The 16,237-nt window shown below is 44.9% G+C and overlaps 1 protein-coding gene across 1 annotated transcript in view; it reads left to right on the top strand.

The window, feature by feature from the left end:
* LOC310989805 (nidogen-1-like) overlaps positions 1–16,237 on the top strand; it is a gene marked incomplete at both ends in the record, with an annotated part of 38,018 nt that overhangs the window by 294 nt on the left and 21,487 nt on the right. The window contains 7 exons of the mRNA XM_083976954.1: positions 11,349–11,651; positions 12,683–12,912; positions 13,364–14,019; positions 14,129–14,269; positions 14,369–14,620; positions 14,742–14,942; positions 15,025–15,258. Coding sequence (XP_083833080.1) covers positions 11,349–11,651; positions 12,683–12,912; positions 13,364–14,019; positions 14,129–14,269; positions 14,369–14,620; positions 14,742–14,942; positions 15,025–15,258 — 2,017 coding nt within the window. The remainder of the gene's footprint in view (positions 1–11,348; positions 11,652–12,682; positions 12,913–13,363; positions 14,020–14,128; positions 14,270–14,368; positions 14,621–14,741; positions 14,943–15,024; positions 15,259–16,237) is intronic.

The raw sequence follows: 16,237 nt of genomic DNA, 5'->3' as shown, positions 1-16,237 counted from the left end.
AGTGAAACATGTTAAACAGAACAAATAAAAGTGTCAAACTTTGATTGAAACTTCTTTTCTTCTATTTAATTTGTACAAAATGAGTTTAAACACTGCAAAAACTCAAAATCTTATCAAGAATATTTGTCTTATGTCTAGTCAAAACTAATCTCTTTTCACTTAAAATAAGAATCATCACCTAAAAATTAACTTTTCATTAGTTTCAAACACATTTTCACTTGAAATAAGTAGAAAAATCTGCCGGTTTTTTGTGCTTGTAATAAGAAAGAAAAACTTGCTCCACTATCAGATTTTTCTACTTATTCCAAGTGAAAATCTGCTTGAAAGAAGTAAAAAGTGTCTAAAAACAAGTTACTTTTTAATGTGATGAGTCTTATTTTAAGTAGAATGAGATTAGTTTTGACTAGAAAGAAGACAAATAGCCTATTCTTGGTAAGATTTTGAGTTTTTGCAGTGAAAACTTGACAACATGAACTAGAAATGCAACTTTAATCTGAGGATCTGAATCTGATCATTGAACTGTAAAAAAAAAAAAAAAAAGTTTGAATCTGTAACTTTTAATGTTAAAACATCTACAAAAAACTTTACTCAGGATGTGGTTGTTATATGATCACATGTTGTGGTTATTGATCCTCTGGACCTGATGACGTTTGTTGGTCTTGAACCAATCAATCGCGTCTCTTTACGTCTTTATGAAATGATCTGTACTGTATGGCGTCTCCATAGCAACCACAACGATGTTCAGACACATTTTTTTCAGTTTCATCACAAAGAAAAACATTAACTATGGTTTTAATGATTATTTTGATGATGATGTTGGTATTAATTATAGTCAAAACGTACACACTATTAAGCATTAGTTAAGTTAGTTAAGCATTAAATACTGAATTCATCATTTATAACACATGGATACTCATTAGTATGTAGTTTATAAACACAGTTAAAATGTTTTACTCATCATTGATAAACACTAACTGTATTTATAAACTACATAGTATTATGTTATAAATGAAGAATTCAGTGTTTATTAGTGCTTAACTAATGCTTAATAGTGTGTACCTACTTATTATAAAGTGTTGCCCCAACAACCTGAACCTGAAAGACAACAATTCCCATGATGCCACAGTGCCACCAACACCAACAGTTTGTTGTTTGTTTTTTTGTTTTTTTTTTGATGCACTGCTCCTTTAAAGATGATTTAATGAAGATAATTAACCATGATCAAGTTTACAAGGATCAGACTGAAGCAGATAATCAACTGAGTTAATCAATAAGTGAATTTGTCTGTGTGTGTGTGTGTGTGTGTGTTCACAGCAATCACCTCATCACCATTTAAAGCTGTTTACAAAATAAGAGTGTGTGTGTTTGAGGTGTTAAATGTGTGAACAGAGGCTGGAATGCGAGTCAATTAAAAGCCAACACAGATAAGCCTTTTATCAGCACACACACACACACACACACACACACACACACACACACACACACACACACACACACACACACACACACACACACACACACGCTCTGAATGCATTCCTGAGGTCATGTGACAGCCTAATCCTGATTGGAGCATCTACACTCGGTGCTGGACTCAGACCTGCTGCTGGTTCTGCAGCTCAGACGTTTCTCAGCTTGTTCTCGTCCGACGGTTGATGAAACAACTTCAGCAGAAAAGTTCTGGTCCGACTCCAAACTAAAACAGCAGGAGGATCGTTTCGTTTCCTCCTGTAGAAGGACTGTTGTTGTTGTTGTTGTCGTCTGAGTTTCCACCTCGTGTTAAAGGTGTTCAGAAACGGCCGTTTGTCCTGTTTGTCGCGCCTCCTTCTACGAGTTTTCACGAGTTGCTGCACGAGTTTACCCGAGTAAGGAAAACGAATGTGATTGGTCTTTAGCGAGCAGGCGGGATAGTCAATGTTTGGGACGGGACCGAGCTCCGTGTGTGTGTGTCTCAGACGTTTGATTGACGGATGAGGGATCCAATATCAGTGGCTGATGAATCGTGAGCAACGTGACGTATAATCCGTGCGCCTGCATTATCCAATGCGGGAAAAAAACTGCCCCACTTTCACCCCAGATTTACTCGAAAATAGAATTGCACAAAGTTTGGGCTCCATCGTCTGATATATGAGTTATTAGACTAATGTTAAGACCCATAGTGGGCTCAAATTCTATTTTCTTTTCTGAACACCTTTAAAGTGAGTCAGGACGACCTCGCCCTCCAGTCCAGCAGGTGGCAGCAACACGAGGACGGAGGTCTCTGCTTCTGCTGATGATTTGAAAAGTAAAAACGGATGTTGATGGGGTTTTTTTTAAATTAATTTTTGGGTGTGGCAGCAAGACACCTCCATGAACCAGAACCTGAACCTGAACCAGAGTTGAGTTGTCCACGGATCACGGTGTGGACATAGAGTCAGAGCAGATTGTTTGACTTGGTTGAGTCCATATCGCTGCAGGAGCTGGACTGGTGCAGGAAGAAATCTCCACCCTCGGCCCGGTTCTGTTGGAAGTTGGTTCCTGTGGGTCTCAAACGCAACCTGTTTAGAGTTCAGGAGAAAGTGTACTATTGCTGACGTAGAGTTAAAACGGAAATTTTATTGATGTTATTTTTAGGGCTGACCCAAAAAAATCGAAGCTTCAAAGCTTCGTTCGTTGCCATGGTAATCGATCATGAAGTCCGTGATCGATTTTTTTTCCTTTTTGACACCGGTTCTCATCGGTAATTGTTACATTAAAATGAGTACTACTTGGCACAATGGGGGCGGGACTAGATAAGCTTTTGCTTCTCCCGCTTTCCCTTTCGGCCATGTGTAAAATTGACATGCCCGAAATAAACAAATTGATTGATTGATCCTGGAAACCTGCCATATTTTGGAGATATGCAGTGTTAGTTTGCCATTACTTTCATTATTTCTGCAACGATCGCGCACCCCCCCCCCCGGTCAGACGTTACGGTTGCCGCCTCTCCCCTCCCCCACCCCCCCGTTACGATTGCGCACCCCCGCAGCCGTCGAAGCTTCGATTTTGATCGATTTTATGTCTGCGAAGCTTCGGTGATCAAAATATGATCAATCGGGACAGCCCTTGTTATTTTTGATGGTTTGTTTTTATTTCTAATCCCAAAGTTTTGCGTCGTCCTTAAAAAAGCTTAAAATCCCTGAATGGGATCAAACTGGACGACCTCAGATCCTGTAGTAGATCCCAGCAGGGGCAGTTTGCACAGTGATAAAGAAGGTGAAGCATGAGTGAACTGTTTGTGTGGCGTTCAGAGATGATCCAAGGACCGTCTAGTTCTGGTTCTGGTTCTGGTTCTGGTCCTGGTCCTGGTCTGGTCTGGTTCCATCTGGACCAGGAGGAAACTTCAGGTGGGATCGTTCTGAATGAACTCGTTGAAGCTGCTGTGATGAAACCAGCGCTGAAGCTCTCACCTGTTGGACCTGAGGAGCTGCTGAAGCTTCTCAACACCGACTGTTGTCCCCCCCCCCCTCCCCCTCCACCATGTGTCTCCCACCCCCCAGTTAGATCAACAGGGTTCTTCAGACCACACAGGCCTCGGCGGCGTCTCTACAGGAAGCGGACGGGACTCGTGGTGAAGGTCTCGCTCCGGTCGCCTTCATGTTTCGCGTTATTTCAGGCGCCGGAGGCCAGAAGTGGTTAATCCCTCACAGAGCGTCGCTGAAGGACGGACGAGACGAGTCGGCGGAGCGTCCTTCACCCCGGGACAGGAAGTGTCTGGACGGGTTCTGTTGGTTTTACCCCCCACACTCACTCGGATGGAGGGAAGGGAGGGAGGGAGGGAGGTCTCGGTGACTGGGTCACTCTGCTCCTGCAGCGATGTGTCTCTGTTGTTCTTCAGATTCCAGTTTGTTGACTGATGAAACTCTGAGAGAGGCCAGTTTTTCAAAATAAAATACAGGAGAAGAAAATTTTTAATCGGGAACCGTTTTATTCGCTCTGCAAGTCAGCCTGGAAACCATGGACCCAATTTTCCCCTCAACGAGGCAGCCAATCACAGAACGGGGGAGGGGGCAGGAAGACGATGACGACACACCAAAGCGACTTTGTTGATGGCTTGTCAATCCAACATGGCGGCAGACGCTTTACCTTTCGATGCCGCGTTAGAAAGTGTTTGATTGATTGATTGATTGAAAACTTTATTGAACAATATAGCAAGTGTTCAAAAGGATTAAAAACACAATAAAGCCCAAAGGCTTATTTCCATTGTGGTCCTATTTGATGGTAGACTATTTGATGGAGTTTCAAGTAGTTTAGACTGCAATTATTTTGAAAAATTAGCAACGTTTAGCGTTTTTTGCATCATCGGATTTCTGTCGCTCTACATACGTCATTGGGTATGATTGATACGATTGGCTATAAGCTACTGTACGTACAGACGCATGTGATAGACATCCGTAGCGCCCAATAAACAGCTCTGGGCTTTCGTAAACCACCGCCTCAGATACGAAAAAATGAACGGGTGGTTCCCAGACCGAATCTCAATCTACACTGAGATGAGGTCTGGTGTTAGCCAGGCTACCACGGACCCCCATTGGACAAAATTTTGAAGCAAACACAAATACACAAATATTTGTTCAGAGACTGAATAACGTTACATTTTTAGTCAATGTATACGTTCAACTTAGGGCCAATGGGGTGAATTTTGGAAATATTCCTGGAAAAAAGTGGTACACTTTCTCCAAAAATGAATGTCGGAGGTTTAAAGACGATCAGATACCGCCGTAGTTCCGACCATAAAACGATCCGGTGGCGTTATTCCCATGACCCGCCAGGCAGCGTCGAACTAGGAAATGCTGGGCGAGTCAACCACTAAATAAAAACAAAACCATATATTTATCTAAATGGACCCATTAACAAGTGGTAACGTAGATTCATCCACATTAATATGAGACTCTTTTAGAACCAAATACAAACTCCTCGTTGTCCGTTTAAAGTTTTCTAGAAAAAAGTGGTAAAATTTTGAGAAAAAGTCTCTTGTGCGAGTGTCTCTTGGCGACCCAAAGTGCCTTGTTGCTGTTGAGGGCCGTCGTCAGGTTGTTGTTTGTCGTTTGCATCGACTGTTAAAAAAAAAAAAGATTGTTGAATTCCTTCACATCTGGATCTGTGGGTTCTTCTCCTGTCGACCTTAAATTATGATGTTTGTCCCGAGAACCTTTAATTAAACTTCAGAGCCACATCTTCTCACTTTTATTCGCCTTTTCACTTCACTTTTGTTTCTCTGTCTTCTGTCGAAAATCTTCTTCTTCTCCTTCTCCATGTTATATGATGACGATGGGGATTTTTTCAGAGTCAAACAGCTGTCGGTGTCTGTCAGCCTCTGCTGCGTTTTCTCACAGTGTGAAGCTCTAATTGGTTGCTGTGGATCTGGGCTCTATAAAGGACCCTCCCCCTCTTTTAAGTGTCTCTAACTACACTACCCCCCAACCCGGCCCCCACCCCCCTCCAGAATGAATGACATCCTGTTGGTCTGTGCCTCCCCAGTAATTACCAGTCCTGCATTGACACCCCTCACGTTTTCTTTACATTCAGGCACAGTGGGGAGGATGAGGTGAGGTGAGGGGGGGTGAAACCTGCAAAAACTCAAAATCTTACCAAGAATATTTGTCTTATTTCTAGTCAAAATGTCATTTCTAGTCAAAACAAATCTCATTCTACTTAAAATAAGACTCATCACATAAAATGTAGCTTGATTTTAGACACTTTTTACTTATTTCAAGCAGATTTTCACTTGAAATAGGTAGAAAAATCTGATAGTGGAGCAAGTTTTTCTTTCTTATTACAAGCACAAAAAACTTGCTTTCACTGGCAGATTTTTCTACTTATTTCAATTGAAAATTTGTTTGAAACAAATGAAAATGATCTAAAAACAAGTTAACTTTTAGGTGATGAGTCTTGTTTTAAGTGAAAAGAGATTAGTTTTGACTAGAAATTAGACATTTTGACAAGAAATAAGACAAATATTCTTGGAAAGATTTAAAGTTTTTGCAGTGGAGGACTCTGGCTCCTCCTGGCTCGGTTCCAGCTCTGGCTCCTCCGAGGTTTTTTCCGGTCGTACACCGCTCCGGCGCTCCGTCTCTGACAGGAAGTGGAGCGTCCCCGTGGAGCTGGCACATCTTGAACGTATAGACACGAGACATCTGTCCTGTCGAACCAGATGGCAGCGCTCACACGGTTCCCTCCTTCCCTCCCTCCCTCCCTCTCTCCGCTGTTCTCACACTCGTCGGGATGATCTCAGGGGTCGGACATGTGTGATGATGTCAGTCAACGGCGTCCTGGCGCGTCTCCCCCGACAACCACGTACTGTAGGGAGTTCACTGTTACACTGTTACTGTGTTGTTACACGTTGTAACAGGCCAAGGTTACACAACTTTACCTTTTACTGCAGGTTCAACACTGTAAATACAAATAACATCTGCAAGGTCCATTCAGATGTTTGTGTTAAAGCTCCATACAGTATAAAGGTAGATGTTTGTATTAAAGCTCCATACAGTATAAAGGTAGATGTTTGTGTTAAAGCTCCATACAGTATAAAGGTAGATGTTTGTGTTAAAGCTCCATACAGTATAAAGGTAGATGTCCATGTGTAGTATGATTATAAAGCAGCTCTAGGTTCTATATTAATACTGTGAAAGTATCAAAGCCTCAGTCCACAGAGAAATGCACACAGCCTGTATTCAGAAACTGAGCCTTAAAACCAGCCGTCAGGACCTCCTGTCACTTTGTGATGTCACAACTAAGCCCCGCCCCCTCACCACCTGGACCCACCATCCAACAACAACTTTGCAGGATTTGGTTTCTCTGAATTTTTATTCTGAAAATTGCTCAATTTTTTTATTGAATCACTCAGAAAACAGCAAATCAGAAGAGAAGCTCAGAGCCTCCTCCTCTCTTCTGATTGGCTCAGGGCCTCACAGTGCAGCTCTTTACTGTTTTTACATCTTATTAACAAAGTTTCTGTTCACGTTCACAGTCTGGTTTGTTGTAAATGAGCTAAAACAAACATCAAACTGTTGTGAATCATTTTAACTGTCCGTGACTGAACATCTGAACATCAGGACTCCTTTGGGCTCCATGAAACTCTTCTGTATGAAACGATGATAAACACAAAGGAGAAATGTTTATGTTCGGTGTGGACAAAGATAAGCTCTTCCCCCCCGACAGACCGACCCGATCGCCCGGCCGTCGGAGCTCTGGGAATGTGTTTATCTTGAGATCTGTCTCCGGCTCTGAAGTCGGATACCTGCTGCTGGTCGACCTCGGGTGGAGGTGGAGGTGGTGGGGGGGGGGCTTCAGTCTTTATAGAGTCACTCAACCATAAAGCTTTTCCTCTTGGTCTCTGGTTTCCTCACCTCCGACTCACAGCATCATGTCAGAGTCACAGAGGAGTTCCTATTGTCTGGTGTCAGGCTCTGACCTCTGACCTCCGACCTCTGCTGCTTGTAAACGCTTGTTCCTGCTTCTTCAGAGGTGGATTACTCTGTTTATTCAATGGACACACACTCACGTTCACTGTTGTCGATCATTATGGGACTAAACCAAGGGGGCAGTTGTGGGTCTGAGAAGTGAAGCTCACTTGCACGTTCAACAAACTGCAATCCCCTCTTCTTCCTCTGGGGGCTGGTGTCAGAGAGCAGCATTCTCCATAGACCCCCATGTTAAAATCGCAGTTTTTACATCCTCAATAAACATGATCAAAGCCTGGTGTCAGAACGTTTTTTGGTCTCAATCGATAGTTTCTACCCCCGCACACACTCTGAGGGGGGTGAATTTTTTTTTAACTCTACCGTTTTACTGTTATTAGGTTAAAACTCTGGCCAATTAGGGCGAAACGTTGAGTGACAGGTCCGAGCAGCTCCGTGGACAGCTGCTTCGAGGCCAGTGGGCGGGTTCTCGGCCGGCCAATCCAACATGGCGCTGTTCAGGCCGCCATATTTGAGTCACAAAAACGACTCCCCAAAACCAATGGGTGACGTCACGGATGCTACGTCCATTCTTTTTACAGTCTATGGACTAAACCCAAACGTTTAATTTCGACGATCTATAAAATACCGACATCCTGTCCGCCACCTGAACGCCTCGTTCGGTGTCCATTTGGTTTTGACCTGTCCAGTTAAACTCTGTCAGTACATTTTCATACGCTATGCTCACAGCTCGATCTGAGCGTCTCCTCAGGCTTCTGTCCTTGTCTCAGTTTACATGCAACAGGGAAAATCGAATAACTGATGGTTCCCTCTTCCTCAACGCTAGGTGGTGATATGCGTTGTTTCAGCTGGTTGGAAATGCAAAACGGAAATAAAAAGGCCTAACTTAGAGTTCTCAACTACAGTCCCCGATCCGGACACACTGGTCCGGGCTGAAAATAGGCTGTAGCCTATACAAATGACTCGTGCCGGGTCGGTCCACGGGCCAATTCCTTTTGTTTTGTTGTTTTGTTTTATAAAATACTGAATAACTGGCTGGTTGCACTGTGTGAAATGCACTCAATCGGCGCTGACACCGCTTTTTTAAATGTTCTTTGCCGGGTTCGGGCCAACTTCTGTGCCACAGTTTGTGTCATCTCAACTGTTGTGAAGCAGCTCACATCCATTGTCCAGTTTCAGTCAGATTAAGGTGAATGCATGCAGAAGAAAATCTGTTTCCAAATCGTTTCCAATTGCGTCATCTGGGTGTCTTAGTCAGATTTGGAGAGGTCCAGTATCAGTCGGACTAACGCGTTTACAAGAACTTCAGTTGTCCAGTTATAGTCGGATTAAGGCAATCATTTCATGTAAACGTACTGTGTGTTTCCACTTCCTGTTTCCACCAGCTCACACATGCTCAGTGCAGGTGATGGCTCAGGTGTGTGTGTGTGTGTGTTTCAGGTGTGTTCAGAATCAGAACAGACGTTATTGGCCCAGTGCATGCTGGGAAGGAGAATGGGTTCTCCTCTGCCGCTTTTACGATGATTAACTTAACCTGAGCTGGTTCAGTGCAGCTGCAGCTCCACTCAGCGTCTGAGCTCAGTCGAACATTAACCATACAAATATGCGTGGCATTCTGGGAAACGCGGTCCTGTAATCCTTCAGTAAATAATAACAGGAGCAGCAGAGGCTGATGGGATATCAACAACACTCTGGTTTGGTGTGAAGTTCACCCAGTGACCTGTTATGAAGTTTGACAGAAACAACGTGCTCTTAGCCCCCCTCCCTCCCCTCAGGTGGAAGCAGTACGACGGGTCTCATTAACCAGCAGCCATTTTGAAGCCATTAGCATGTCGCTAACTGTGTCATTTACACAAACACAGAGCAGGCTGAGGTTCACTAAGTGCAGGCTTCGTCGTCTGTCGTTTGAACTCAGGGGACAGTGAACGCACCACGTGGAGCCACGGATCCAGAACCAGAGTTAAACATTTAGAGCTGTGGTTATAAATCACAGACTAATTAGTATCAGAGTAGGAATAATGATTTATACCATATTTTATTCAAGAAAATGCAGCAGAGTAGTGAACAATACAAAGGCATGGGACATAAGGCATTTTCAGTTTTTTTCCCCATTTTTCTCTCCCAGCTCAGCGACCCTCATGGTCCTTCTGTCAAACCTCCCACGGACCCTTCAACAAAGGACAACCTATAGTTGCTATGAGTAGCAGAGGAAAAAGGGGGAAATAAATGCATATATGAAAATAAATTTAAATAAATAAAAGACAGACAGACAGCAATACATCAAATAGTCGGTAAAACAGCAGACGGGATCAGAACATAGCAGAACAGAAAAATCGGATGACTCTCTATCTCTATTTTTTTTCCAATTTTTGGAAGGACATAACATCACTTATACAGGGTCTAAAAGATGGGGGTAGGGATGATTTCCACTGCAAAAGAATTCTCCTGCGTGATTAAAGATTTAAAGCAGATGTAAGCGATCCGGTGGTTTTGGCTAACTTCTTGTCAGCCGATGGAGTTAGCAGCCCCCGCCCTCATCATGGATCTATTGGTCCTCGTCCCTACGTCACAACATTCACGCGCATCCCTTGGCTGCACACACGGAGAGGACCGCCCCTTTATGCCGTTCTCTCTCTTCATTGGATAAAGGTTGTAGGATACAAGGAAAGTTTTCTCCTCGGCTTACAGCAGAGCAGAGTGACTGACAGACCCGTGTTTCAGACCAAACACTCTATGTAAGTGATTGCCGTCGGAAGATACAACTATTTAAGACTTTAACACAAACATTCTGCTTACTTCTGCTTTAAGGATTTAATAATCACGATGTAAATATATCACATGTTAAATCAGCTCTGTTTCCTGGTCGTTGATTCGGCCTCGGCCTCAACACTGACCCGACCGCTGACCCCTGAACCAGAAACCTGGTTCTTTATCACACGGGTGTTAGCAGGCGGCTATCACCGGCACCTCTAACCCTTCTTATTCAACTCATTTAACAAGGACAGAGGCAGAAGGTCAGAGGTTAAACTTCAGCGAAAGCAGAAATAATATAATGTAAATTCATGTAATTAAAATGTACAGTACAAGATGTTTCAGTCTGAATGAATCAGAGTTTCATAGCAGAATCTGAGAGCAGCTGTTGTTGTGGCTGCTGCTCTTCTCTCCACTTCACTGTAACTTGTGGTATTTGCTGCGTTCACTTCGAGGCGGATTTGAGTTAATGGGGTTAAAGATCTTTTCTTCTGGGTGAATGAGGAGTCGTTGTGCAGAATTCCTGTGGGCTGACAAAGCGAGTGGAGCTGCAGACCGAGATCTGGACCTTCACTGCAGCTTTAATTGGAGGCTCCTGCTGAACTCTGTGTGATCCTGTCTGAACCAGCAGCCGACCTTCAGCCGGCGCTCAGACCTCCACCATTTTAATACAAGGTCACATCCACGGCCTTCTTCATCTTGTTCTTCTGTTTGTGTTGAATGTGTTTACTGGAGTTGCAATGTTTTGGCCGCTCGGGGCCACCGTACATAAGCATTAGATCCAACCTCATCATTAGACCTCGTAATTATATGACTTTTATTTTGAAGCTCTCTCATTGTGAGACAATACGAAGTCAAGTGGTAAGTGAGAATCTGCCTTGTAATTTCCTCATAACTGAAATATTTTCACGTTACTGTGAGAGGGAGCGATTCTGTCCGAACAACAAATTCAGAGTTGAGACGTAAACACAGAAATTATTATTTGTTTCCTGTTTGAATAAGAGTAAAAAAAAATCCTCATTGTCAGTTGTAAGATACTAAGTTATAACTTTTAGATCCATCCATAAAAGAAATAAGTGGTATATTTATTTTTGGCAAAACAAGAACCAGATCCACAGGAATGTTTCTTCATTAACAAACCTTCTCCACTTCCTGTTCCAGATTAACACCAATGGATTTGTGGCCGTGGTCGACCCCCCCGCGGAGAACGAGTACCTGGGGAAGATGCCGGCTAATTTTAAAATGATGGCTGCCCTGCTGGGAGACCTGGACAACAGCGACGGCCGGGGGAAGGTCTTCTTCAGGGAGGACAGCAGCCCAGACGTCCTGAGACGAGCCCGTCAACACGTCAGACGAGCTTTCCCCAGAGACGAGGAGGTGGAGCCTCACAGCGCCCTCATCGTCACCTGGCTGAACATGGCCGCCCAGGGGACGTTCGGACGAGGAGATGGAGTGGACGTCAAGGTGAGGGGTGTTCCTGTCCAGTACACGTTTCCACGTTGAAGGATAATTTCCGTTTTTTACAACCTGGACCTTATTTCTAGCATAAAATACGATCATTTTACTCACCCAGACAACTTTGGTGTCATTTGGAGTCGTTTTGACGAAATTAGCCCCAGTGGAGCGGCGCGTATCCATATAATGTGAGAACACGGGGCACGAAATGCAGCCTCTAAATAACACATTATCCACCGCAAAACTCGTTCATTTTGCCAATATTTTGTTATGATACACTAGTGCTATTCCCCTCCGAGCCCGTGGTGGCATGTTATCAACATCCTGCGCCTGTAGGTTGACTACTAACCTCTTATCTGGATGATGTCATCTGAGACCGCTGCCCGGCGCAGCTAACTTGCTACCGCTAATGCTACGGTTCGTTTCTGCGTGTTTCCGACTTGTCAGAACAAAATGAGCAGCTGGATGAAGTTCAGCTTCCACAGGCTTCCTCTCCTCAACCTGGACTCACTAAAGCTCCGGCTAGTTGCGCTAAAAATGGACCCGAATGCCGAAGCGGAATGATTATTATCAGAATGAGCCGGGCAGCGGTCGGAGATGACATCATCCAGATCAGAGGTTAGTAGTCAACCTACAGGCGCAGGATGTTGATAACATGCCACCACGGGCTCGGAGGGGAATAGCACTAATGTATCATAACAAAATATTGGCGAAATGAACGAGTTTTACAGCGGATAATGTCTTATTTAGAGGCTGCATTGCGTGCCCCGTGTTCTCGCATTATACGGATATACGCGCTGCTCCACTGGGGCTAATTTCGTCAAAACGACTCCAAATGACACCAAAGTTGTCTGGGTGAGTAAAATGGTCGTATTTTATGCCAGAAATAAGGTTGTAAAAAACGGAAATGATCCTTTAATAAACTACTTCTCAGAGTCACGTTTTGATCAAGGTTCAGTAAGGTTCAGCAGTGGCGACCCAGAACCACAAGGACCAGAACTAAGACCTGTTCCTCAACAACATCTGATTTGTTGTTTCAGAGAAACACCTTCCAGCTGGTCGTGGCCTTCATGCCGTCCTCCACCTGCGCCATCCTCTTGTACCCCATAGACGGTCTGCAGTTCCTCTCCACGTCAGTGGGCGGTGAGCAGAAGCTGCTGGAGGCCGGCTTCAATGAAGGCGAGGTGCAGGGCTGGTGGTGGAATACCCAACAGGGGACGTACTTCAAAACCACCACCGATGACGAGGCCTCCATCCAGGAACTTACTGAGTAGGAATCTTTATTTACGATGGTTTACAGAATACTGGCTTTTGTTGGTTGTAGTTTGAACTAGTGATATTTCAATGCTAATGTCAAATTAGACATTGGATGAATGGTGTATAACTAATACACAAGATTTCCACAACATTACAATTACACTTTATGGGGTGAAATTGCCTCGAATTGGTTAGAAATGAACGTTCAAGTCTCCACACAGCTCTGTCACAGTCTGATATTGACAGTTACTGTTGTTACCGAAGGTGTTGAAACTTGTGTGGACCCACGTTTTGCTCTATTTATCTTTGAACCCCTTTCAAAAGGTCTTACATTCCTTGGAGAGAGCCTAAAGTCAAGTATACCGCTGCTGTTTCACAGTTTTTTCACTGTATAGAACAAACTGTAGAGGCGATGTGTGTTTTGTCCCTGAAACTGATTCTTCTTCTTTCTTGTCTCCAACCAGAAAGACGAACTGTGGACAAAAAGGAGTTTGGGTGTATGAGATCGGTGCCTCGCCCGTCTTCCTCGCCATCACACCTGGAATGACCCCTAACCCATCTGAAGGAGAGATCAATCCCACCGAACCACCTGTGTCCATGTTGCCAAGGCAACCTGACGAGGAGCAGGAGGTGGATTACTCAATCTTTGACACCCCGATGACGACGACAGCTGAAGCTGCACCAGAGGGGAAGGAGGTGTTTCCGACAGAGGCTCCCATCAAGTACAGACCAGGTTACCCAGAGGATGACACCACCACACCTGGGCATGTCGAACCAGAGGATAAAGAGCCGGATTATGAAGAACCAGACGAGTTTGAGCCGGAATACCCTGAATCTGAGATTGTCACACCAACATATACCAGTCCTGAAACAGTTCCACCAAGATCCCCAGTCCAGCCTGAGCCAAGATACCCCATCACTGAGCCTTTTCAACCGAGATACACCATCCCTGAACCCGAGGAACCTAGATACTCTCCAGTCCAGCCAAGTTACCCCAACCCCGATCCAGTCCAACCTCGATACACCAACCTTCAGCCTGTCCAACCAGTGCCGCCCCATTCCCAACCCCAGCACCCCCAGATCGTTGTGGTGGATGAAGACGAAGAGCTGAATGTGAATGGTAAGTGACCAACACTCGACCGCTGAACAAAGGGTTGAAGTCTTTTAAATCTCTTTTGATCCCGTCCAGAGCTTCTGTTGGACTCCTTTGTTCTTTGGTTCTTTTCCAGTGTTTGCGTACAATTTGGAGACGTGCGCCCACAACAGGCACAAATGCTCCGCTTTCGCCGACTGCCGCGATTACAGCGACGGGTACTGCTGCCACTGTAAACCTGGTTTCTACGGTAACGGGAAGGACTGTGTTGCGGAAGGTGGGAAGCATTTTCGGTGTTTCTTGTTATCACTACATCGCAGCATCAACACGACGTCTAACTAACTTCTCTCCTCATCAAATCTCCGTCGCTGTCCAGGTAAACCACAGAGGATGAATGGAAAGGTGAACGGTCGAGTGTTCGTGGGGAACTCTCCTTCACCCATAGAGCTGGTTAACAACGACTTGCACTCGTACGTGGTGGCCAATGACGGACGGGCGTACGTGGCCATCAGCAGCATCCCCAAAGGTATCGGCCCCTCCCTGCAGCCGTTGTCCTCCCTGGGCGGCGTCATCGGCTGGGCCTTCGCCCTGGAGCAGCCGGGCTATGAGAACGGCTTCAGTCTGATCGGTGAGGAAGTGTGTACTGGCTCAATGCTGTCAGGTTCTAGACAGCTGATTCTTAGCCATTAGCAATGCTTCCTTAAGAGGTCAGTGATGAACTGCTCGTGTTTCCTCTCATGTCCATGCAGGAGGTGTGTTTTCCCGGCAGGCTGAGGTGATCTTCCAGCCTGGAAACGAGCGCCTGAGCATCAAGCAGCAGTTCAAAGGAATCGACGAGCATGACCACCTGGTGGTGAGCACCGAGCTGGAGGGACAAGTTCCCTCCATCCAGCATGGATCCTCGGTCCAGATCAACCCGTACAAAGAGATCTACCAGTACGACCGAAACTGTGAGTGAAACTGTGAGTAAACGGGTGTAGAAGGAATCTGTCGAGCCGAGACATTGTTCATCGTTTCTATTTCTGCTTTCAGTGATCACGTCCTCCTCCAACCGCGACTACACCGTCACCTCCGCCGACGGCACCGTAGAGACCAGGAGCTACCAGTGGCGTCAGACCATCACCTTCCAGAGCTGCCCTCAGGACGAGGCCAACAGGGTGGCGCCGTCCACCCAGCAGCTCAGCGTGGACCAGATCTTCGTGATGTTCGACTCCGACAACCTTCTGATCCGCTACGCCATGAGCAACAAGATCGGCTCCGTCCACAGTGAGTTTGAAAACCGACACAGACACTGACTGAAGGAAAAAGAACGTAGAGAGGGACAACGTTGGTTCATAACAAGGTTTTTGCATTGTGTTCCCATTTTTTACTTGAACTTGTGTTAGTAGAAAGGAGGCCAATGTGGAGGCCAATCCCTTTACACAATGTCCTTTACACAATAAGAAAGAATTGGAAATGCGGGAAAAAAAACATACATTTTTAAAAATTAAAATAAAACACAAAATAGTACAAATTTGGACCATTAAACATACAATTTAAAGCAAAAAAAAAGAATAAAAGAAAGTACAGGAAAAAGAGGGAGAGTGAAAATATACAGTGTATATAAAAAATATAATAAAGCAAATATTTGACTAAAATAGAGCATAAAATATGAGTTTGCAATTAAGAGGACCTACAGTACAAATCCAAGTTAGTTGGACAAAACAAGACATTTGGGCACTTTGGATGTATTTTGACAAAAAATGTAATCAAGAATCTATGGACAGTCTAATTGTCAATAATAATCAACAGTTCTAATTACTCACATCCATTTTGAGCTTCCAAACGTTTCTGATCAAGCCTCAGACAGAAGTTCAACCAGGAGCTGCAGGTTTGAAGTCCTTCGAGCAGAGACATCAGTCGTCTGTGAGGCCACTCAGAGTCAGAGTGAAGCCATTTGTTGTTGCTCAGAGGAATGCACTGAAACGAGCCTCCTTCAGAGCCACGCTGGTGTTTGCAGTGCAGCATCAAAGGAAGATCAACAGCGATCTGTTGGTAGCGGCTGTATTTCCTCAGCTGCAGGCTGCAGAGGCTCGGAGAGCGTTGGCAGGGGGTAAAGGTGACGGGGGGAGGTTGTGGAGATACCAACCTCCAGTCCACAGCAGGGCATCAGGATGACCCTTTTTTTTTCTTGATTAAAAGACGGGTTAAAGGTAAACGAGCAGGTGGGGCAGTGGACGAGACGCCCGGGGCTCAGAGTCACACA

This window comes from Trachurus trachurus, assembly GCF_905171665.1.
Source record: "Trachurus trachurus genome assembly, chromosome: 1".
NCBI lineage: Eukaryota > Metazoa > Chordata > Actinopteri > Carangiformes > Carangidae > Trachurus > Trachurus trachurus.
Note: the sequence above shows the minus strand (reverse complement) of the source record. Positions and strands in the feature narration are given on the sequence as shown.